Here is a 23354-nt window from a genome sequence, read left to right as displayed (position 1 = left end):
ACAGTAGGGCGGTGGTTTTTAAACCTCTCCTCAGGGACCCAGGTCCACAGCTAGCTCACCTGATCCAACTAATCATCAAGCCCTCGACCAGGTGAATCAGACGACCTAGTTCAGGGCTACAACAGAATTGTGAAACGTCTGAGGAGAGGTTTGATAACCCTGGGGGTAGGGGACGATACGGTACAGATTGGACCAGCGAGGTACAGACATTATGTGAGGTATAGGGAGGTAGCCACAAGTTATACACATCAGCTGACTAAAGAGGTTTGCTCTAGATAATATCAACTGGCTTTGTTTTGGTTTGAATAGTTTTAATTTCAGTTGCTTTGGTAATGGTTGTGTCTCATATGACCCCCTATTCCCTATATAGTGCACTACTTTAGACCAGAGCCCTATTCCCTATGCAGTGCACTACTTTAGACCAGAGCCCTATTCCCTATGCAGTGCACTACTTTAGACCAGAGCCCTATTCCCTATGCAGTGCACTACTTTAGACCAGAGCCCTATTCCCTATATAGTACACTACTTTAGACCAGAGCCCTATTCCCTATGCAGTGCACTACTTTAGACCAGAGCCCTATTCCCTATATAGTACACTACTTTAGACCAGAGCCCTATTCCCTATGCAGTGCACTACTTTAGACCAGAGCCCTATTCCCTATGCAGTGCACTACTTTAGACCAGAGCCCTATTCCCTATGCAGTGCACTACTTTAGACCAGAGCCCTATTCCCTATGCAGTGCACTACTTTAGATCAGAGCCCTATTCCCTATATAGTGCACTACTTTAGACCAGAGCCCTATTCCCTATATAGTGCACTACTTTAGACCAGGACCCTATTCCCTTTGCAGTGCACTACTTTAGATCAGAGCCCTATTCCCTATATAGTGCACTACTTTAGACCAGAGCCCTATTCCCTATATAGTGCACTACTTTAGACCAGAGCCCTATTCCCTATGCAGTGCACTACTTTAGACCAGAGCCCTATTCCCTATATAGTGCACTACTTTAGACCAGAGCCCTATTCCCTATATAGTGCACTACTTTAGACCAGGACCCTATTCCCTATGCAGTGCACTACTTTAGACCAGAGCCCTGTTCCCTATGCAGTGCACTACTTTAGACCAGAGCCCTATTCCCTATGCAGTGCACTACTTTAGACCAGAGCCCTGTTCCCTATGCAGTGCACTACTTTAGACCAGAGCCCTATTCCCTATATAGTGCACTACTTTAGACCAGAGCCCTATTCCCTATATAGTGCACTACTTTAGACCAGAGCCCTATTCCCTATATAGTGCACTACTTTAGACCAGGACCCTATTCCCTATGCAGTGCACTACTTTAGATCAGAGCCCTATTCCCTATATAGTGCACTACTTTAGACCAGAGCCCTATTCCCTATATAGTGCACTACTTTAGACCAGAGCCCTATTCCCTATGCAGTGCACTACTTTAGACCAGAGCCCTATTCCCTATATAGTGCACTACTTTAGACCAGAGCCCTATTCCCTATATAGTGCACTACTTTAGACCAGGACCCTATTCCCTATGCAGTGCACTACTTTAGACCAGAGCCCTGTTCCCTATGCAGTGCACTACTTTAGACCAGAGCCCTATTCCCTATGCAGTGCACTACTTTAGACCAGAGCCCTGTTCCCTATGCAGTGCACTACTTTAGACCAGAGCCCTATTCCCTATGCAGTGCACTACTTTAGACCAGAGCCCTGTTCCCTATGCAGTGCACTACTTTAGACCAGAGCCCTGTTCCCTATATAGTGCACTACTTTAGACCAGAGCCCTATTCCCTATGCAGTGCACTACTTTAGACCAGAGCCCTATTCCCTATGCAGTGCACTACTTTAGACCAGAGCCCTATTCCCTATGCAGTGCACTACTTTAGACCAGAGCCCTATTCCCTATGCAGTGCACTACTTTAGACCAGAGCCCTGTTCCCTATATAGTGCACTACTTTAGACCAGAGCCCTGTTCCCTATATAGTGCACTACTTTTGGCACAGAGCCCTGTTCCCTATATAGTGCACTTCTTTTGGCACAGAGCCCTGTTCCCTATATAGTGCACTACTTTAGACCAGAACCCTGTTCCCTATATAGTGCACAACTTTTGGCACAGAGCCCTGTTCCCTATATAGTGCACTACTTTTGGCACAGAACCCTATTCCCTATATAGTGCACTACTTTAGACCAGAGCCCTGTTCCCTATATAGTGCACTACTTTTGGCACAGAGCCCTGTTCCCTATATAGTGCACTACTTTTGGCACAGAGCCCTGTTCCCTATATAGTGCACTACTTTTGGCTAGAGCCTATGGGTTGTAATAGTGCACTATAAAGGGAATAAGGTGCTATTTGAGACTCAACAATGTATTTTCAGAAATCAAGTGTCATCATGGGCTATCAATTTTCTTAAACTCACATTTCTATAAAACACTTTTTCAGAGAAAACTACATGTGAATATATAATATTGTGATTGGGTGTAACTGTTACATTTTTCATTCCTAACATTGTTTGGAGAACTCTGAATCTGATTAGGATGTAGTATAGGCCAGTTCTTCTGAAGGAGACTGGTTCGTTCTGTCGGTGACAGGAGATGAACACAGGAGAGACCAGAGAGAGGAGACGAGAGAGAGGAGAGACCAGAGAGAGGAGACCAGAGAGAGGAGAGACCAGAGAGAGAGGAGACCAGAGAGAGGAGAGACCAGAGAGAGGAGACCAGAGAGAGGAGAGACCAGAGAGAGGAGAGACCAGAGAGAGGAGAGACCAGAGAGAGGAGAGAGGGAGGGACAGGAGAGACCAGAGAGAGGAGAGAGAGGGAGGGACAGGAGAGACCAGAGAGAGGAGAGACCAGAGAGAGGATAGAGACAGGAGATGAACACAGGAGAGACCAGAGAGGAGAGAGAGGGAGAGACAGGAGTGGGTTGGATGTGTGTGTCTGAGTTCCTGCGTTGATGTGTGTGTGTGAGACCGTAAAACGTGTGAGTTTGTAGAACACTGACTGTGTGTGTGTAAATGTAACAAAACTAGACTTCCACATCAGCTGTGTGTGTGAGGACGTGGAAGTCGTATGAGAGAGTGAGAGCAGGAACATTAAGGTGCAGTAGCGCACGGCGGCCAGCGGGTGGTGATAGCGCCGTCTACAGGGCAGTGAGACGGCCGGTGAGTGCTGCCTGCAGCTCCGAGGGCAGAAACACCCCCAGCTCTGTGATGATGCCCCCCGTTATCAGCTGGTGGGGGGTCACGTCAAACGCCGGGTTCCACACATCAATACCTGGAGAGGGAGAGAGGAGGGTAGACAGAGGGAGATGGACGGGGGAAGGGACAGAGAGCAAGATAAATTAGGGGGTGGGGGGTTAGGGAGAGAGTGAGACGGTAGAGAGCGACAGAGGAAGAGAGGGGAGAAGGAAGGGAGGTAAATCATGGTAGAGTGAGGGTGTAAAGGGAGGGAAGAGAAGGAGAGAGAGAGCAGGAACACCCCGGGGAACAGCGTCTCCATTAAAGGAGAGGATAATATAATTACTGTGATGTCACAGAGCTCCTCTTCTAGTTCTTTAATTAGAGACACGTGTCACAAGTCAATCAGCTCCGGTACATTCTCCAGAGAATACACCGTTCCCTCTGTCTGTCTACCAGGGACTGTTATATCTCTACCACTACACTGTTCTATCTCTACCACTACACTGTTCTATCTCTACCACTACACTGTTCTATCTCTACCACTACACTGTTATATCTCTACCACTACACTGTTCTATCTCTACCACTACACTGTTCTATCTCTACCACTACACTGTTCTATCTCTACCACTACACTGTTACATCTCTACCACTACACTGTTACATCTCTACCACTACACTGTTACATCTCTACCACTACACTGTTACATCTCTACCACTACACTGTTCTATCTCTACCACTACACTGTTACATCTCTACCACTACACTGTTACATCTCTACCACTACACTGTTACATCTCTACCACTACACTGTTATATCTCTACCAGGGACTACACTGTTATATCTCTACCACTACACTGTTACATCTCTACCACTACACTGTTACATCTCTACCACTACACTGTTACATCTCTACCACTACACTGTTACATCTCTACCACTACACTGTTATATCTCTACCACTACACTGTTCTATCTCTACCACTACACTGTTACATCTCTACCACTACACTGTTATATCTCTACCAGGGACTACACTGTTATATCTCTACCACTACACTGTTATATCTCTACCACTACGCTGTTCTCTCTACCACTACACTGTTATCTCTCTACCACTACACTGTTATCTCTCTACCACTACACTGTTATATCTCTACCACTACACTGTTATATCTCTACCACTACACTGTTATATCTCTACCACTACACTGTTATATCTCTACCACTACGCTGTTATCTCTCTACCACTACGCTGTTATATCTCTCTCCCACTACACTGTTATAGCTCTACCACTACACTGTTATATCTCTCTCCCCAGCTCTATCACCATGTTTCTATCAATCTGTCTGTTTCTCCCTCTGCCATTGTCTCCCGCTCTCTGTCACCACCTAGCTTCTCCACACCTCATTAACGCATGGTCTGTCTTCTGTCATCGCACACACACCCACTTCCACCCCTACACACACACACACCCACTTCCACTCCCACACACACACACACACCTGGGGCAGCGATGGGTACTCCGTTGATGCTGGTGAGTTCCTCGGCGGGGCGCTCCTCGATGACAATGTGCCGGCCGCTCTCCAGACTCAGGTCACATGACGTGCTGGGCGCTGCCACGTAGAACGGGATCCCATGGTGCTTTGCGGCGATGGCCAACTGGTACGTGCCGATTTTGTTGGCCGTGTCACCGTTAGCAACCACCCTGTCCGCCCCTACGACAACAGCTGAGACGGGGAGAGGAAGAGAGGGAAGGGGTAGACAGAGAGAGAGGAAGAGAGAGAAGGGATAGACAGAGAGAGAGAGGAAGAGAGGGAAGGGGTAGACAGAGAGAGAGGAAGAGAGGGAAGGGGTAGACAGAGAGAGAGCGAGAGGAAGAGAGGGAAGGGATAGACAGAGAGAGAGAGAGGAAGAAAGGGAAGGGATAGACAGAGAGAGAGAGAGAGGAAGAGAGGGAAGGGATAGACAGAGAGAGAGAGAGAGAGAGAAGGGGTAGACAGAGAGAGAGGAAGAGAGAGAAGGGATAGACAGAGAGAGAGAGAGAGAAGGGGTAGACAGAGAGAGAGGAAGAGAGAGAAGGGATAGACAGAGAGAGAGAGAGAGAGAGAGAGAAGGGATAGACAGAGAGAGAGAGAGAGAGAGGAAAGGGATAGACAGAGAGAGAGAGAGAGAGAGAAGGGATAGACAGAGAGAGAGGAAGAGAGAGAAGGGATAGACAGAGAGAGAGAGAGAGAGAGAGAAGGGATAGACAGAGAGAGAGGAAGAGAGAGAAGGGATAGACAGAGAGAGAGAGAGAGAGAGAGAGGAAAGGGATAGACAGAGAGAGAGAGAGAGAGAGAGAGAGAGAGAGGAAAGGGATAGACAGAGAGAGAGAGGAAGAGAGGGAAGGGATAGACAGAGAGAGAGAGAGAGAGGAAGAGAGAGAGACAGAGAGAGAGAGAGAGAGGAAGAGAGGAAGAGAGAGAGAGACAGAGAGAGAGAGAGAGAGGAAGAGAGGGAAGGGGTAGACAGAGAGAGAGAATAAATAACAGCATAGTGATAAGAGATGGATAGAACATCAAACCAGAGCAGTTATTGGAGAAGGAGAAGAAGAGAGTAAAGTCAGACAGACAGGCAGTCAGACAGGCAGTCAGTCAGTTAGACAGGCAGGCAGACAGGCAGGCAGACAGACTGTGTATACCTGTGATGCTCTTCTCTCTCATGGTGAGTGCAGCCATGCTGTCTGTGATGAGAGTAGCAGGGAAACCTTCAGCCACGGCCTCATAGGCTGTCAGTCTGGCCCCTTGGTTATAGGGTCTGGTCTCTGTACAATACATCCGCTTCAGTCTGCCGAGAGCATGGAGGGAACGCACCACACCTGGAGACACACACACTGGTTATAGTCTGCTACTAGAGCATGGAGGGAACGCACCACACCTGGAGACACACACACTGGTTATAGTCTGCTACTAGAGCATGGAGAGAACGCACCACACCTGGAGACACACACACTGGTTATAGTCTGCTACTAGAGCATGGAGGGAACGCACCACACCTGGAGACACACACACTGGTTATAGTCTGCTACTAGAGCATGGAGGGAACGCACCACACCTGGAGACACACACACTGGTTATAGTCTGCTACTAGAGCATGGAGGGAACGCACCACACCTGGAGACACACACACTGGTTATAGTCTGCTACTAGAGCATGGAGAGAACGCACCACACCTGGAGACACACACACTGGTTATAGTCTGCTACTAGAGCATGGAGGGAACGCACCACACCTGGAGACACACACACTGGTTATAGTCTGCTACTAGAGCATGGAGGGAACGCACCACACCTGGAGACACACACACTGGTTATAGTCTGCTACTAGAGCATGGAGGGAACGCACCACACCTGGAGACACACACACTGGTTATAGTCTGCTACTAGAGCATGGAGGGAACGCACCACACCTGGAGACACACACACTGGTTATAGTCTGCTACTAGAGCATGGAGGGAACGCACCACACCTGGAGACACACACACTGGTTATAGTCTGCTACTAGAGCATGGAGGGAACGCACCACACCTGGAGACACACACACTGGTTATAGTCTGCTACTAGAGCATGGAGGGAACGCACCACACCTGGAGACACACACACTGGTTATAGTCTGCTACTAGAGCATGGAGGGAACGCACCACACCTGGAGACACACACACTGGTTATAGTCTGCTACTAGAGCATGGAGGGAACGCACCACACCTGGAGACACACACACTGGTTATAGTCTGCTACTAGAGCATGGAGAGAACGCACCACACCTGGAGACACACACACTGGTTATAGTCTGCTACTAGAGCATGGAGGGAACGCACCACACCTGGAGACACACACACTGGTTATAGTCTGCTACTAGAGCATGGAGGGAACGCACCACACCTGGAGACACACACACTGGTTATAGTCTGCTACTAGAGCATGGAGGGAACGCACCACACCTGGAGACACACACACTGGTTATAGTCTGCTACTAGAGCATGGAGGGAACGCACCACACCTGGAGACACACACACTGGTTATAGTCTGCTACTAGAGCACAGAGACACACTGGTTATAGTCTAGTACTAGAGCACAAAGACACACTGGTTATAGTCTGGTACTAGAGCATGGAGACACTGGTTATAGTCTGGTACTAGAGCACAGAGACACACTGGTTATATTCTGGTACTAGAGCACAGAGACACACTGGTTATAGTCTAGTACTAGAGCACAGAGACACACTGGTTATAGTCTGGTACTAGAGCACAGAGACACACTGGTTATAGTCTAGTACTAGAGCACAGAGACACACTGGTTATAGTCTGGTACTAGAGCACAGAGACACACTGGTTATAGTCTAGTACTAGAGCACAGAGACACACTGGTTATAGTCTAGTACTAGAGCACAGAGACACACTGGTTATAGTCTGGTACTAGAGCACAGAGACACACTGGTTATAGTCTAGTACTAGAGCACAGAGACACACACACTGGTTATAGTCTGGTACTAGAGCACAGAGACACACTGGTTATAGTCTAGTACTAGAGCACAGAGACACACTGGTTATAGTCTAGTACTAGAGCACAGAGACACACACACTGGTTATAGTCTGGTACTAGAGCACAGAGACACACTGGTTATAGTCTAGTACTAGAGCACAGAGACACACTGGTTATAGTCTAGTACTAGAGCACAGATACACACTGGTTATAGTCTGGTACTAGAGCACAGATGCACACTGGTTATAGTCTAGTACTAGAGCACAGATACACACTGGTTATAGTCTAGTACTAGAGCACAGAGACCCTGGTTATAGTCTGGTACTAGAGCACAGATACACACTGGTTATAGTCTGGTACTAGAGCACAGATACACACTGGTTATAGTCTAGTACTAGAGCACAGAGACCCCGGTTATAGTCTGGTACTAGAGCACAGATACACACTGGTTATAGTCTGGTACTAGAGCACAGAGACACACTGGTTATAGTCTGGTACTAGAGCACAAAGACACACTGGTTATAGTCTGGTACTAGAGCACAGAGACACACTGGTTATAGTCTGGTACTAGAGCACAGAGACTCTCTGGTTATAGTCTGGTACTAGAGCACAGACACACTGGTTATAGTCTGGTACTAGAGCACAGAGACAAACTGGTTATAGTCTAGTACTAGAGCACAGAGACACTGGTTATAGTCTAGTACTAGAGCACAGAGACACTGGTTATAGTCTGGTACTAGAGCACAGAGACACACTGGTTATAGTCTAGTACTAGAGCACAGAGACACACTGGTTATAGTCTGGTCCTAGAGCACAGATACACACTGGTTATAGTCTAGTACTAGAGCACAGATACACACTGGTTATAGTCTAGTACTAGAGCACAGAGACACACTGGTTATAGTTTAGTACTAGAGCACAGATACACACTGGTTATAGTCTAGTACTAGAGCACAGAGACACACTGGTTATAGTCTAGTACTAGAGCACAGAGACACACTGGTTATAGTCTAGTACTAGAGCACAGAGACCCTGGTTATAGTCTAGTACTAGAGCACAGAGACCCTGGTTATAGTCTAGTACTAGAGCACAGAGACACTGGTTATAGTCTAGTACTAGAGCACAGAGACACACTGGGTATAGTCTGGTACTAGAGCACACAGACACACTGGTTATAGTCTGGTACTAGAGCACAGAGACACACTGGTTATAGTCTAGTACTAGAGCACAGAGACACACTGGTTATAGTCTGGTACTAGAGCACAGAGACTCTCTGGTTATAGTCTGGTACTAGAGCACAGAAACACTGGTTATAGTCTGGTACTAGAGCACAGAGACACACTGGTTATAGTCTAGTACTAGAGCACAGAGACACTGGTTATAGTCTGGTACTAGAGCACAGAGACACACTGGTTATAGTCTAGTACTAGAGCACAGACACACTGGTTATAGTCTGGTACTAGAGCACAGAGACACACTGGTTATAGTCTAGTACTAGAGCACAGAGACACTGGTTATAGTCTGGTACTAGAGCACAGAGACACACTGGTTATAGTCTAGTACTAGAGCACAGAGACACACTGGTTATAGTCTGGTACTAGAGCACAGATACACACTGGTTATAGTCTAGTACTAGAGCACAGATACACACTGGTTATAGTCTAGTACTAGAGCACAGATACACTCTGGTTATAGTCTAGTACTAGAGCACAGAGACCCTGGTTATAGTCTAGTACTAGAGCACAGAGACCCTGGTTATAGTCTAGTACTAGAGCACAGAGACACTGGTTATAGTCTAGTACTAGAGCACAGGGACACACTGGTTATAGTCTAGTACTAGAGCACAGAGACACACTGGTTATAGTCTGGTACAAGAGCACAGAGACACACTGGTTATAGTCTAGTACTAGAGCACAGAGACACACTGGTTATAGTCTAGTACTAGAGCAGAGACCCTGGTTATAGTCTAGTACTAGAGCACAGAGACCCTGGTTATAGTCTGGTACTAGAGCACAGAGACCCTGGTTATAGTCTGGTACTAGAGCAGAGACCCTGGTTATAGTCTGGTACTAGAGCAGAGACCCTGGTTATAGTCTGGTACTAGAGCACAGAGACACACTGGTTATAGTCTGGTACTAGACCTCGGAGACTCTCTGGTTATAGTCTGGTACTAGAGCACAGAGACACTGGTTATAGTCTAGTACTAGAGCACAGAGACACACTGGTTATAGTCTAGTACTAGAGCACAGACACACACTGGTTATAGTCTGGCACTAGAGCACAGAGACACACTGGTTATAGTCTGGTACTAGAGCACAGACACACTGGTTATAGTCTGGTACTAGAGCACAGAGACACTGGTTATAGTCTAGTACTAGAGCACAGAGACACACTGGTTATAGTCTGGTACTAGAGCACAGACACACTGGTTATAGTCTGGTACTAGAGCACAGAGACGCACTGGTTATAGTCTAGTACTAGACCTCGGAGACTCTCTGTCTTACCCAGTGCGGTGCCGTATCCTGCCGTGGCCAGTGACCCGGTGTTGCAGTGAGTTAAGATAGTGACAGAGTCTCGGGGAACACCAGACAGGATGTGCTGAGCTCCGTAGTTACCGATCTTCTTGTTGTCATTGACATCCCGCTCCAGCATGTCCTCGATCCAGCCAATCACACTGCAGAATGGGCGGGGATTAGAGGAGAGGGAGTGTGTCTGTCATAAAGCAGTCTTCCCTTTTCAACTTCTGATCTACTCTTTAGTTTAGTCCACTTTCATGTTCTGACTGTCTGGTTTCCCTCTCTCTCTCTGGGTCTCCCTCTCTCGCTCTGGGTCTCCCTCTCTCGCTCTGGGTCTCCCTCTCTCGCTCTGGGTCTCCCTCTCTCGCTCTGGGTCTCCCTCTCTCGCTCTGGGTCTCCCTCTCCCTCTCTGGGTCTCCCTCTCGCTCTCTGAGTCTCCCTTTCGCTCTCTGGGTCTCCCTCTCGCTCTCTGGGTCTCCCTCTCGCTCTCTGGGTCTCCCTCTCTCTCTCTCTCTCTCTCTGGGTCTCCCCCTCGCTCTCTCCCTACATCCATCCCTCTCTCTCTACATTCATCCCACCCTCTCTCTCCATCTCTACATCCATCCCTCTCTCCATCTCTACATCCATCCCTCCCTCCCTCCATCTCTCTCCACCCATCCCTCTCTCCATCTCTACATCCATCCCTCCCTCCATCTCCACCCATCCCTCTCTCCATACCTCTCTGTGAGTTGTTCTGGGTTTTTCTCCATGCTCTCGTTCTCGGCAAACTCCATCAGTTCTCGGGCGGCCCGGCCCATATTGACGGCCGTGGGTCTTGCAGAAGTCAGGTGACACAGAGACTCCCGGATGAAGGTCACGGGGTCGTTGCCCCCGGCACCTGCGCGCAGCTCCACTGCCAGGCTCAGACAGCCTACGATGGCGATGGCAGGAGCCCCTCGTACCTGGAGGAGGAGAAGGAATGGAGGGGGAGAAGGAATGGAGAAGGAATGGAGGGGGAGAAGGAATGGAGGGGGATGGAGAAGGAATGGAGGGGGAGAAGGAATGGAGGGGGAGAAGGAATGGAGGGGAATGGAGAAGGAATGGAGGGGGAACCAGACATCATATTGGAATTGAGCCTTTGAACATTTCTTGTAATCCTCCAGGGAAACCAGAGGGGGAGGACCTGTGTGTCTATCGAACTCTCTCATTGGTCTTTATCATACACCTGTCTCCTCCCATCTCTCCTCGCCTGCTGGAACCCCCACACTACCAGACAGGACCGTATGCAGACACTACCAGACAGGACCGTATGCAGACAACACCAGACAGGACCGTATGCAGACAGGACCGTATGCAGACAACACCAGACAGGACCGTATGCAGACAACACCAGACAGGACCGTATGCAGACAATACCAGACAGGACCGTATGCAGACAACACCAGACAGGACCGTATGCAGACAACACCAGACAGGACCGTATGCAGACAACACCAGACAGGACCGTATGCAGACAACACCAGACAGGACCGTATGCAGACAATACCAGACAGGACCGTATGCAGACAATACCAGACAGGACCGTATGCAGACAACACCAGACAGGACCGTATGCAGACAATACCAGAGAGGACCGTATGCAGGCAACACCAGACAGGACCGTATGCAGACAACACCAGACAGGACCGTATGCAGACAACACCAGACAGGACCGTATGCAGACAACACCAGACAGGACCGTATGCAGGCAACACCAGACAGGACTGTACACACACGCCCAACCCTCTAACCACTAGGCTACCTGCCGACACAAAGCAGGGCGATAGTCAGGACACACAGACAGCAGGACAGTGAGTAGTGGTGTGTGACGTCACCAGTGTGTGAGATCAGCGGCAGCTTGGTAACATCCATCCCCAGAGACACTACCATTACTATCACCATGACGACATCATACTGTTTAAGAGGCGTTCCATCACAGGTCTGAAGTTGGACTGATGCTCAGATGGAGAGTATCTCAGTGTGTGTGTGTGTGTGTGTGAGAGAGAGAGACAAAGAGGGAGATGAAGAGAGGGTGTCTGTTTCAAATGGAAGGAGGTTTATTATGAAGAATAAAAAGATAAGAGAACTAGTCTATTTGAGGATCAACAAAACACCTCTCCTCATCAGAACCGCTCTGATAAAAGCCGTCGCCAAACACTAATAAAAGGAGTCAACAAGCGGCAGAGGCACCGACTGCAGGAGCGAACAAAACCCCGGGAATCGGTCATTAATAATGCATAGACAATCTTTACAGTGAGAGCAAGATAAAGGGAGCGAAGGGGGTGGGCGTTTTCATGGGTGGGTGCGGATACCTGGCACGGTGGTTTTGTCGGTGGCACGGGTTAACGTTAAACGGTAAATAAATATTTGGATCCATTGTCGCTTAGGATCACGTTAAATTGAGAAACCGGGCCGGTAAAAACGAACGAGTGACACACTGTGTGTGTGATCTAACCCCGAGCGTCCACACCGGGGCTTCTATTCCATGCAATACGGCGCTGCGGACAGTAGTAATCGGTGGAAATAGCAGGGACGGTCAAAACACACAGGCCCTGGACTTCAACAAAGAGCCTGTCACAGGCCACGAGCCCTTCGCACAACACCGCCCTGATATGCTCTGTGACAGAACCGAGGACAGGGTGCACAGCTCACACTGAATATCCACCCTGTCTGACACAAAGACACCCGTAGTCAGCATAGCTACACACACTGTGGTGGAAACACTGCTAACTAGAAACACACACACGGGGAGGTGACACGTAGTGAGCGTGGAATCGGACAGGAAACGAACGAGGGAGAAGACAGAGAGTGAAATTTCTTACCTTCATGGACTTGATCGCTTCATAGCCGTCCTGCACTGTGCGGACCTCGTCGAACACAGTCTCCTGCGGTAGGAGCAGCTGGTTAAGAATCTGCAGAGACCCGGCCCGGTAACGGATCGCCTCGAGCGTCATGACCCGCGAACGAGATGGATCGGATGGCACAACACACACACACACTCCTCCCGGTTGTCGTTTCGAATCGTCGTGAGTTGGTAGAGGATAAAAGTGCTGGAAAATGAATATTAACTGCCTGGGTAGGAAAAAGAGAGGGGGAGCTCAGAAAACCTCTGTCTGACACACATACGGAACCACGTGCTTAACCCGGCAGGAAACCGACCCTGCCTTTCCGAACTTTGTCCACGCCCACCTCTCGCGCGCTCTTTTTCGGCGGTGACAGGCCTGCTCTCTTCTCCCTTCTCCCCTCTTCTCTCTTCCCCCTCCCCCCTCTTCTCTCTTCTCCCCCTCTTCTCTCTTCCCCCCCTCTTCTCTCTGCCCTCTGTTTTGTTTGTAGACACGTAGATCAAATGTATTAGCGTAACTGGAGGAGTTGAGCGGGTGCTCTTTCTTACCCTTCAACAACGGAGCAGGCTGCAGCCCCCTCTCATCTCGGGGTTTAGGGAGAACGAAGGAACACATACTGAAGCCATTGTCTAGTCCTCTCTCTGCAGATATAGAGCTAGACAGATTATACTGTACAGACTAGACTGGCGCTATAGTGAGTCTGAGCTATATACAACATAATAAACCTCTCTCTAGACTGTACTATAGCCCTCTCTGCAGACGACTATAGTCCTCTCTGTATAGACTGTATTATAGCCCTCTGCAGACTACTATAGTCCTCTGTATAGACTGTACTATAGCCCTCTGTATAGACTGTACTATAGTCCTCTGTATAGACTGTACTATAGCCCTCTCTGCAGACTACTATAGTCCTCTGTATAGACTGTACTATAGCCCTCTCTGCAGACTACTATAGCCCTCTGTAAAGACTGTACTATAGCCCTCTCTGCAGACTACTATAGCCCTCTGTATAGACTGTACTATAGTCCTCTCTGTATAGACTGTACTATAGCCCTCTCTGCAGACTACTATAGCCCTCTGTATAGACTGTACTATAGTCCTCTCTGTATAGACTGTACTATAGTCCCCTCTGTATAGACTGTACTATAGTCCTCTCTGTATAGACTGTACTATAGTCCTCTCTGTATAGACTGTACTATAGTCCTCTCTGTATAGACTGTACTATAGTCCTCTCTGTATAGACTGTACTATAGTCCTCTGTATAGACTGTACTATAGTCCTCTCTGTATAGACTGTACTATAGTCCTCTCTGTATAGACTGTACTATAGCCCTCTGCAGACTACTATAGTCCTCTCTCTAGACTGTACTATAGTCCTCTGTATAGACTGTACTATAGTCCTCTCAGTATAGACTACTAAAGCCCTCTGCAGACTACTATAGTCCTCTGTATAGACTGTACTATAGTCCTCTCTCTAGACTGTACTATAGCCCTCTCTGTATAGACTGTACTATAGTCCTCTCTGTATAGACTGTACTATAGTCCTCTCTGTATAGACTACTAAAGCCCTCTGCAGACTACTATAGTCCTCTGTATAGACTGTACTATAGTCCTCTCTCTAGACTGTACTATAGCCCTCTCTGCAGACTACTATAGCCCTCTGTATAGACTGTACTATAGTCCTCTCTGTATAGACTGTACTCTAGTCCCCTCTGTATAGACTGTACTATAGTCCTCTGTATAGACTGTACTATAGTCCTCTATATAGACTGTACTATAGTCCTCTGTATAGACTGTACTATAGTCCTCTCTGTATAGACTGTACTATAGTCCTCTATATAGACTGTACTATAGTCCTCTGCAGACTACTATAGCCCTCTGTAAAGACTGTACTATAGCCCTCTCTGTATAGACTGTACTATAGTCCTCTCTCTAGACTGTACTATAGTCCTCTCTGTATAGACTGCACTATAGTCCTCTCTGTATAGACTGTACTATAGCCCTCTGCAGACTACTATAGTCCTCTCTCTAGACTGTACTATAGCCCTCTCTGCAGACTACTATAGCCCTCTGTAAAGACTGCACTATAGTCCTCTCAGTATAGACTGCACTATAGTCCTCTCTGTATAGACTGTACTATAGTCCTCCCTGGAGCGGTATACTGATTTATAGTCTATAGAGACTTGACTAGCTGTATACTGAGCTATATACTATAGTCAGTCTAGAGAGATGATGTAGACAATAACACCATCGCTATTTCATCAATTATTCCCTCTCTCACTCACACTCTCTCTCACTCTCTCTCTCACTCACACTCTCTCTCACACACACTCTCTCTCACTCTCTCTCTCTCTCTCACACTCGCTCTCACTCTCACTCACACTCTCTCTCACTCTCTCTCACTCACACTCTCTCTCACTCTCTCTCACTCACACTCTCTCTCACACACTCTCTCTCTCTCACACACTCGCTCTCTCTCTCACTCACTCTCTCACTCACTCTCTCTCACTCTCTCTCTCACTCTCACTCTCACTCTCACTCTCACACACTCTCTCTCACTCCCACTCCCACTCTCTCTCACTCTCCCTCTCACACACTCACTCTCACTCTCTCTCTCTCACACACTCTCTCTCTCTCTCACACACTCTCTCTCTCTCACACACACACTCACACACACACAAATAAATGAAACACAATATTCAGGCTTAATTCATTCTGGTATTTTAATCCAACCATGATTCCCCTCCCAAGACATTTGACCACATCATTATAATGCCAGTTAATAGTTCATTCACCTTTGGACTCACACACGTTCTTCATTTAAAAATAGAGCCATAGTCAATGCTGTATATATAATATTAACAGGTCTCTACTGACTGATTGCCAACAATGGAAACATGTTTTCAACAAACAAAACAAACAAAACAAAAAACGGTGCTGATCTGGGATCAGTTTAGCCACCAGGCCTGGGGGACTGGGCCTGTATCCACAAAGCTCAGAGCAGCAGTGCTGATCTAGGATCAGTTTAGCCACCAGGCCTGGGGGACTGGGCCTGTATCCACAAAGCTCAGAGCAGCAGTGCTGATCTGGGATCAGTTTAGCCACCAGGACTGGGGGACTGGGCCTGTATCCACAAAGCTCAGAGCAGCAGTGCTGATCTGGGATCAGTTTAGCCACCAGGCCTGGGGGACTGGGCCTGTATCCACAAAGCTCAGAGCAGCAGTGCTGATCTAGGATCAGTTTAGCCACCAGGCCTGGGGGACTGGGCCTGTATCCACAAAGCTCAGAGCAGCAGTGCTGATCTAGGATCAGTTTAGCCACCAGGACTGGGGGACTGGGCCTGTATCCACAAAGCTCAGAGCAGCAGTGCTGATCTAGGATCAGTTTAGCCACCAGGCCTGGGGGACTGGGCCTGTATCCACAAAGCTCAGAGCAGCAGTGCTGATCTGGGATCAGTTTAGCCACCAGGACTGGGGGACTGGGCCTGTATCCACAAAGCTCAGAGCAGCAGTGCTGATCTGGGATCAGTTTAGCCACCAGGACTGGGGGACTGGGCCTGTATCCACAAAGCTCAGAGCAGCAGTGCTGATCTGGGATCAGTTTAGCCACCAGGCCTGGGGGACTGGGCCTGTATCCACAAAGCTCAGAGCAGCAGTGCTGATCTAGGATCAGTTTAGCCACCAGGCCTGGGGGACTGGGCCTGTATCCACAAAGCTCAGAGCAGCAGTGCTGATCTAGGATCAGTTTAGCCACCAGGACTGGGGGACTGGGCCTGTATCCACAAAGCTCAGAGCAGCAGTGCTGATCTAGGATCAGTTTAGCCACCAGGCCTGGGGGACTGGGCCTGTATCCACAAAGCTCAGAGCAGCAGTGCTGATCTGGGATCAGTTTAGCCACCAGGCCTGGGGGACTGGGCCTGTATCCACAAAGCTCAGAGCAGCAGTGCTGATCTAGGATCAGTTTAGCCACCAGGACTGGGGGACTGGGCCTGTATCCACAAAGCTCAGAGCAGCAGTGCTGATCTAGGATCAGTTTAGCCACCAGGCCTGGGGGACTGGGCCTGTTTCCACAAAGCTCAGAGCAGCAGTGCTGATCTAGGATCAGTTTAGCCACCAGGCCTGGGGGACTGGGCCTGTATCCACAAAGTTTCTCAGAGCAGCAGTGCTGATCTAGGATCAGTTTAGCCACCAGGACTGGGCCTGTATCCACAAAGCTTCTCAGAGCAGCAGTGCTGATCTAATATCAGTTTAGCCACCAGGACTGGGGGACTCGGCCTCAAAGCTTATCAGAGTAGATCTAGTATGGAGTGATGTCTTAATGTAGGATCAGTTTAGCCTTTTAGCTCATAATGAATCAAATTATATGGACAGGTTGGAACCTGATCCTGGATCAGCACTCCAACTCAGATGCTGTGGATACAGAGACAGATCCCACTACAGTAGGCTACTCAATTACTGTTGTAGTGTAGAGAGAGAGAGACCGATAGGGGGTACAGGAGGAGACCTCAGGGTGTCTGGGTCTATAGAGGGGTACAGGAGGAGACCCCGGGGTGTCTGGGTCTATAGAGGGGTACAGGAGGAGACCTCAGGGTGTCTGGGTATATAAAGGGGTAGAGGAGGAGACCTCAGGGTGTCTGGGTCTATAGAGGGGTAGAGGAGGAGACCTCAGGTTGTCTGGGTATATAGAGGGGTAGAGGAGGAGACCTCAGGGTGTCGGTCTATAGAGGGGTACAGGAGGAGACCTCAGGGTGTCTGGGTATATAGAGGGGTAGAGGAGGAGACCTCAGGGTGTCGGTCTATAGAGGGGTAGAGGAGGAGACCTCAGGGTGTCTGGGTCTATAGAGGGGTACAGGAGGAGACCTCAGGGTGTCTGGGGTATATAGAGGGGTAGAGGAGGAGACCTCAGGGTGTCGGTCTATAGAGGGGTAGAGGAGGAGACCTCAGGGTGTCTGGGTATATAGAGGGGTAGAGGAGGAGACCTCAGGGTGTCTGGGTCTATAGAGGGGTAGAGGAGGAGACCTCAGGGTGTCTGGGTATATAGAGGGGTAGAGGAGGAGACCTCAGGGTGTCTGGGTATATAGAGGGGTAGAGGAGGAGACCTCAGGGTGTCGGTCTATAGAGGGGTAGAGGAGGAGACCTCAGGGTGTCTGGGTCTATAGAGGTGTAGAGGAGGAGACCTCAGGGTGTCTGGGTCTATAGAGGGGTAGAGGAGGAGACCTCAGGGTGTCTGGGTCTATAGAGGTGTAGAGGAGGAGACCTCAGGGTGTCTGGGTCTATAGAGGGGTAGAGGAGGAGACCTCAGGGTGTCTGGGTATATAGAGGGGTAGAGGAGACCTCAGGGTGTCTGGGTACATAGAGGGGTAGAGGAGGAGACCTCAGGGTGTCTGGGTCTATAGAGGGGTAGAGGAGGAGACCTCAGGGTGTCTGGGTCTATAGAGGGGTACAGGAGGAGACCTCAGGGTATCTGGGTATATAGAGGGGTAGAGGAGGAGACCTCAGGGTGTCTGGGTCTATAGAGGGGTAGAGGAGGAGACCTCAGGGTGTCTGGGTCTATAGAGGTGTAGAGGAGGAGACCTCAGGGTGTCTGGGTCTATAGAGGGGTAGAGGAGGAGACCTCAGGGTGTCTGGGTCTATAGAGGGGTAGAGGAGGAGACCTCAGGGTGCCTGGGTCTATAGAGGTGTAGAGGAGGAGACCTCCTTTCTCTACCCAAAATCTGAGAAAAGGGTCTGACTTCAACACTATAGGCAGCTGTGGTCCCCGGCCCACCACGACCAAACCACACTGACTAAACAGTGTCCCCTCTGACAAGCTCTGCCTGTCTGTCTGCCCCTCTCTCTGCCCGTCTGTCCCTCTCTCTGCCTGTCTGTCTCCCCTTCTCTCTGCCCATCTGTCCCTCTCTCTGCCTGTCTGGAAGTCAGTAAGTAAAACGCGCATTTCCTGCCCATGACATTCGGAACGAGGAACAGGAAGTGCACTGAAGCCTCTTCTTCTCATTCTTAGAGGATCCCTGTAGGATTTGGGGCCGACATCAGGCCAGCTTGGACACGGGTGAAGTCACATACTGTATCTGCTTCAGGTTCTGATTCAGGTTATAGTGACAGTTTACTCATCGTGCTTTATCCAGGCGACGTAAGATCTGGCGTCAGCAACGTCTGAACAGAGGACCACACCCTCTAACTGATGACTTCACAATGTGGTGATGACGCAGTCCTTTGAACATTCTAACTGATGACGTCATAGTGACATGACGCAAGCCTAATTGATGACATCACAATAGGCTAAATATGGTCCTATAAGAAGGGTCCTTTTAAACGGGCTCCCAGACTCCGTACCATAGCATTACAATGAATAGAGAACCTCTATCCCAGTTCAAAGATAATCCCGTGGGTTTTACAGCTACTGGTCTGTTCTGCACGAATTCTAATCCTGTCCTCTTCAATTTAACCCCTGGGGTACCTCCTCTCCTCACTTCCCTGAATGAGACGTCTCCATGGCGACACCAGTGTTAGCTAATCCCTCATTATGGGATATAGTTCCCGTTTCCGTGTAGTCCCCATATCACACGGCACCAAACGGGTCATATTACAGTAATCTGGGAATAGTGGAGCAGACAGATTAGATTAAGCTCATTAACATCGCGCACACGCACGCACGCACGCACGCACGCACGCACGCACGCACGCACACACACACACACACACACACACAATGCGGAGAACAGTAGTTACACACACCACTCTGAACAGAGAGAGAGAGAGAGAGCCATTGAAGGACTTTAAAGACTATAGTGAAGGCGGCAGGGTTTTGGTAATAATCGGTAGTGTTTTTGTTTTCAAGTGAAAATAAGCCTTTCTCTGTCCTGCCCTGCATTCTGTCTTCATGTCACTAACAATCCCACAGGATCCCATTCTGCCGTGTATCTCAATGGTGCCCTATTCCCTATATTAGTCCCTATGGGCCCAGGTCTAAAGTAGTGCACTATATAGGGAATAGGGTGCCATTTGGGAGGCAGGCCTGTTTTATTCAAACGGGTTCTTCTTCCTAACTGATTGAATGAATGACAATACAAAGTAAAATGAAGAGCATTAGTGGAGGAGGCAGAGAGGAGCAGAGGAGCGGCAGGAGGATGTTGAAGGTGATTGGCTGTGTGTGTGTGTGTGAGTAACATAACAGTACTCCAGCCAACTCTCCAGTCCCTCTGTCCTCCTCTTCTCAGACCAGGCGTTTCCTCTTGAGAGATTCCAACTGACGAATGGAGAGAGAGAGAGAGAGAGGGAGAGAGAGAGAGAGAGAGAGAGAGAGAGAGAGAGAGAGGGGGGGGGGGGAGAGGAGGAAAAAATGAGATGGGGAGAGAGAGGAGAAGGGGAGTGAGAAGAGACGGGGAGAGAAGGAGTGGAGATGAGAGAAAGAGAGAGGGAGAGGTGAGGCAGGGAAGGAAGGAGTGGAGGTGAGGAAGGAAAGGAGTGGAGGTGAGGGAGGAAAGGAGAGGTGAGGGAGGAAAGGAGTGGAGGTGAGGAAGGAAAGGAGAGGTGAGGGAGGAAAGAAGTGGAGGTGAGGAAAGAAAGGAGTGGAGGTGAGGAAGGAAAGGAGTGGTGAGGGAGGAAAGGAGTGGAGGTGAGGGAGGAAAGGAGTGGAGGAGAGGGAGGAAAGGAGTGGAGGTGAGGAAGGAAAGGAGGTGAGGTGAGGGAGGATAGGAGAGGTGAGAGGAAAGGAGGTGAGAGAGGAGGTGAGGGAGGAAATAAGAGGAGGTGAGGAAGGAAATGAGAGGAGGTGAGGAAGGAAAGGAGAGGTAAGGGAGGAAAGGAGAGGTGAGCGAGGAAAGGAGTGGAGGTGAGGGAGGAAAGGAGTGGAGGTGAGGAAGGAAAGGAGTGGAGGTGAGGAAGGAAAGGAGTGGAGGTGAGGAAGGAAAGGAGAGGTGAGGGAGGAAAGGAGTGGAGGTGAGGGAGGAAAGGAGTGGAGGTGAGGAAGGAAAGGAGGTGAGGGAGGAAAGGAGTGGAGGTGAGGGAGGAAAGGAGTGGAGGTGAGGGAGGAAAGGAGTGGAGGTGAGGAAGGAAAGGAGGTGAGGTGAGGGAGGATAGGAGAGGTGAGAGGAAAGTAGTGGAGGTGAGGAAGGAAAGGAGAGGTGAGAGAGGAAAGTAGTGGAGGTGAGGAAGGAAAGGAGAGGTGAGAGAGGAAAGGAAAGGAAAGAAGAGGAGGTGAGGGAGGGAGGAAATGAGAGGAGGTGAGGGAGGAAATGAGAGGAGGTGAGGGAGGAAAGGAGATGGGGAGAGAGGAAAGGAGGTGAGAGAGGAGGTGAGGGAGGAAATGAGAGGAGGTGAGGAAGGAAATGAGAGGAGGTGAGGGAGGAAAGGAGATGGGGAGAGAGGAAAGGAGATGAGGGAGGATAGGAGAGGAGGTGAGGGAGGAAATGAGAGGAGGTGAGGGAGAGAAGGAGATGGGGAGAGAGGAGGGCAAGGGGTAGGTGTCAGATACAATTCAAACTAAATGATATTACACATCACCTGGTGCTCGTATACACAATGTGGTCCGATGAATACAGGCTGTTTAAACAGGCAGTCAGTTCTGATCTATTGACACTAATTGGTCTTTTTTGTATTTTTATTTTGACCAGTCAGATCAGATTTTTTGCCAATAAAAGGTCAAAAGATCAGAATTGGGCTGCCTGTGTAAACATACAGTCATATATACACTCATATGTACAGATTATTGGGTATATCCATCTAGTACCAGGTCAGACCCCCCTTTGCCGCCAGAACAGCCTAAATTCTTTGGGGTGTGGAATCGTTGCTAACGTGTGACAGGAAGACATTCCCCCCACCCCCAGTCTGTACCATTGACACCAGGCAGGATGGGGCCATGGATCCCCCCACCATTACACCCCCAGTCTGTACCGTTGACACCAGGCAGGATGGGGCCATGGATCCCCCCACCATTACACCCCCACCCCCAGTCTGTACCGTTGACACCAGGCAGGATGGGGCCATGGATCCCCCCACCATTACACCTCCAGTCTGTACCGTTGACACCAGGCAGGATGGGGCCATGGATCCCCCCACCATTACAACGCCAGTCTGTACCGTTGACACCAGGCAGGATGGGGCCATGGATCCCCCCACCATTACACCTCCAGTCTGTACCGTTGACACCAGGCAGGATGGGGCCATGGATCCCCCCACCATTACACTGTCTGTATGAGCTGACCATGTCGGTGTGCGAGGTGGTGTACCCAACACTGTCTGTAGGAGCTGACCATGTTGGTGTACGAGGTGGTGTACCCAACACTGTCTGTAGGAGCTGACCATGTCGGTGTACGAGGTGGTGTACCTAACACTGTCTGTAGGAGCTGACCATGTCGGTGTACGAGCTTATGTACCTAACACTGTCTGTAGGAGCTGACCATGTTGGTGTACGAGGTGGTGTACCTAACACTGTCTGTAGGAGCTGACCATGTCGGTGTACGAGGTGGTGTACCTAACACTGTCTGTAGGAGCTGACCATGTCGGTGTACGAGCTTATGTACCTAACACTGTCTGTAGGAGCTGACCATGTTGGTGTACCTAACACTGTCTGTAGGAGCTGACCATGTCGGTGTACCTAACACTGTCTGTAGGAGCTGACCATGTTGGTGTACGAGGTGGTGTACCTAACACTGTCTGTAGGAGCTGACCATGTTGGTGTACGAGGTGGTGTACCTAACACTGTCTGTAGGAGCTGACCATGTCGGTGTACGAGGTGGTGTACCTAACACTGTCTGTAGGAGCTGACCATGTTGGTGTACCCAACACTGTCTGTAGGAGCTGACCATGTCGGTGTACGAGGTGGTGTACCTAACACTGTCTGTAGGAGCTGACCATGTCGGTGTACGAGGTGGTGTACCCAACACTGTCTGTAGGAGCTGACCATGTCGGTGTACGAGGTGGTGTACCCAACACTGTCTGTAGGAGCTGACCATGCCGGTATACCCAACACTGTCTGTAGGAGCTGACCATGTTGGTGTACGAGGTGGTGTACCTAACACTGTCTGTAGGAGCTGACCATGTCGGTGTACGAGGTGGTGTACCTAACACTGTCTGTAGGAGCTGACCATGTCGGTGTACGAGGTGGTGTACCTAACACTGTCTGTAGGAGCTGACCATGTTGGTGTACGAGGTGGTGTACCCAACACTGTCTGTAGGAGCTGACCATGTCGGTATACCCAACACTGTCTGTAGGAGCTGACCATGTTGGTGTACGAGGTGGTGTACCTAACACTGTCTGTAGGAG

At 49.5% G+C, this 23354-nt stretch overlaps 2 protein-coding genes across 2 annotated transcripts in view; both read right to left on the bottom strand.

Moving 5' to 3' along the window:
* Nucleotides 1-1950: 1950 nt before the first annotated feature.
* Nucleotides 1951-13389, bottom strand: LOC139369561 (methylthioribose-1-phosphate isomerase-like). The gene is made up of 6 exons (XM_071108805.1): nt 13072-13389; nt 10949-11172; nt 10220-10389; nt 5877-6053; nt 4699-4923; nt 1951-3284 (listed from the first exon to the last, which is right to left on the bottom strand). Exons 1-6 carry the CDS (start codon nt 13201-13203, stop codon nt 3151-3153), a joined length of 1062 nt encoding a protein of 353 aa, XP_070964906.1. The 5' UTR covers nt 13204-13389; the 3' UTR covers nt 1951-3150.
* Nucleotides 13390-18957: 5568 nt separating this feature from the next.
* Nucleotides 18958-23354, bottom strand: part of LOC139370238 (coiled-coil and C2 domain-containing protein 1A-like) — a 40441-nt gene continuing 36044 nt past the window's right edge. Inside the window, exons 27-28 of the mRNA XM_071109594.1 lie at nt 20268-20336; nt 18958-19683 (exon numbers count right to left, since the gene is read on the bottom strand). Of these exons, the coding sequence (XP_070965695.1) occupies nt 20304-20336 (33 nt within the window). The 3' untranslated portion in view covers nt 18958-19683; nt 20268-20303. The remainder of the gene's footprint in view (nt 19684-20267; nt 20337-23354) is intronic.

Source organism: Oncorhynchus clarkii, chromosome 17 (genome assembly GCF_045791955.1).
Source record: "Oncorhynchus clarkii lewisi isolate Uvic-CL-2024 chromosome 17, UVic_Ocla_1.0, whole genome shotgun sequence".
NCBI classification, from domain to species: Eukaryota; Metazoa; Chordata; class Actinopteri; order Salmoniformes; family Salmonidae; genus Oncorhynchus; species Oncorhynchus clarkii.
The sequence above is the reverse complement of the archived record's forward strand: the minus strand, read 5'-3'. Positions and strand labels throughout refer to the sequence as shown.

What these genes read in the sequence shown, in the direction of transcription:
- LOC139369561 (XM_071108805.1), bottom strand. Translation starts at nt 13,203, where the DNA reads ATGACGCTCGAGGCGATCCGTTACCGGGCCGGGTCTCTGCAGATTCTT. An exon ending in AGGATACGGCACCGCACTGG is followed by an intron (nt 6,054 to 10,219) that starts GTAAGACAGAGA and finishes GTGTGTCTCCAG; the next exon opens with GTGTGGTGCGTTCCCTCCAT. An exon ending in AGTACCCATCGCTGCCCCAG is followed by an intron (nt 3,285 to 4,698) that starts GTGTGTGTGTGT and finishes CTCCCTCTCCAG; the next exon opens with GTATTGATGTGTGGAACCCG.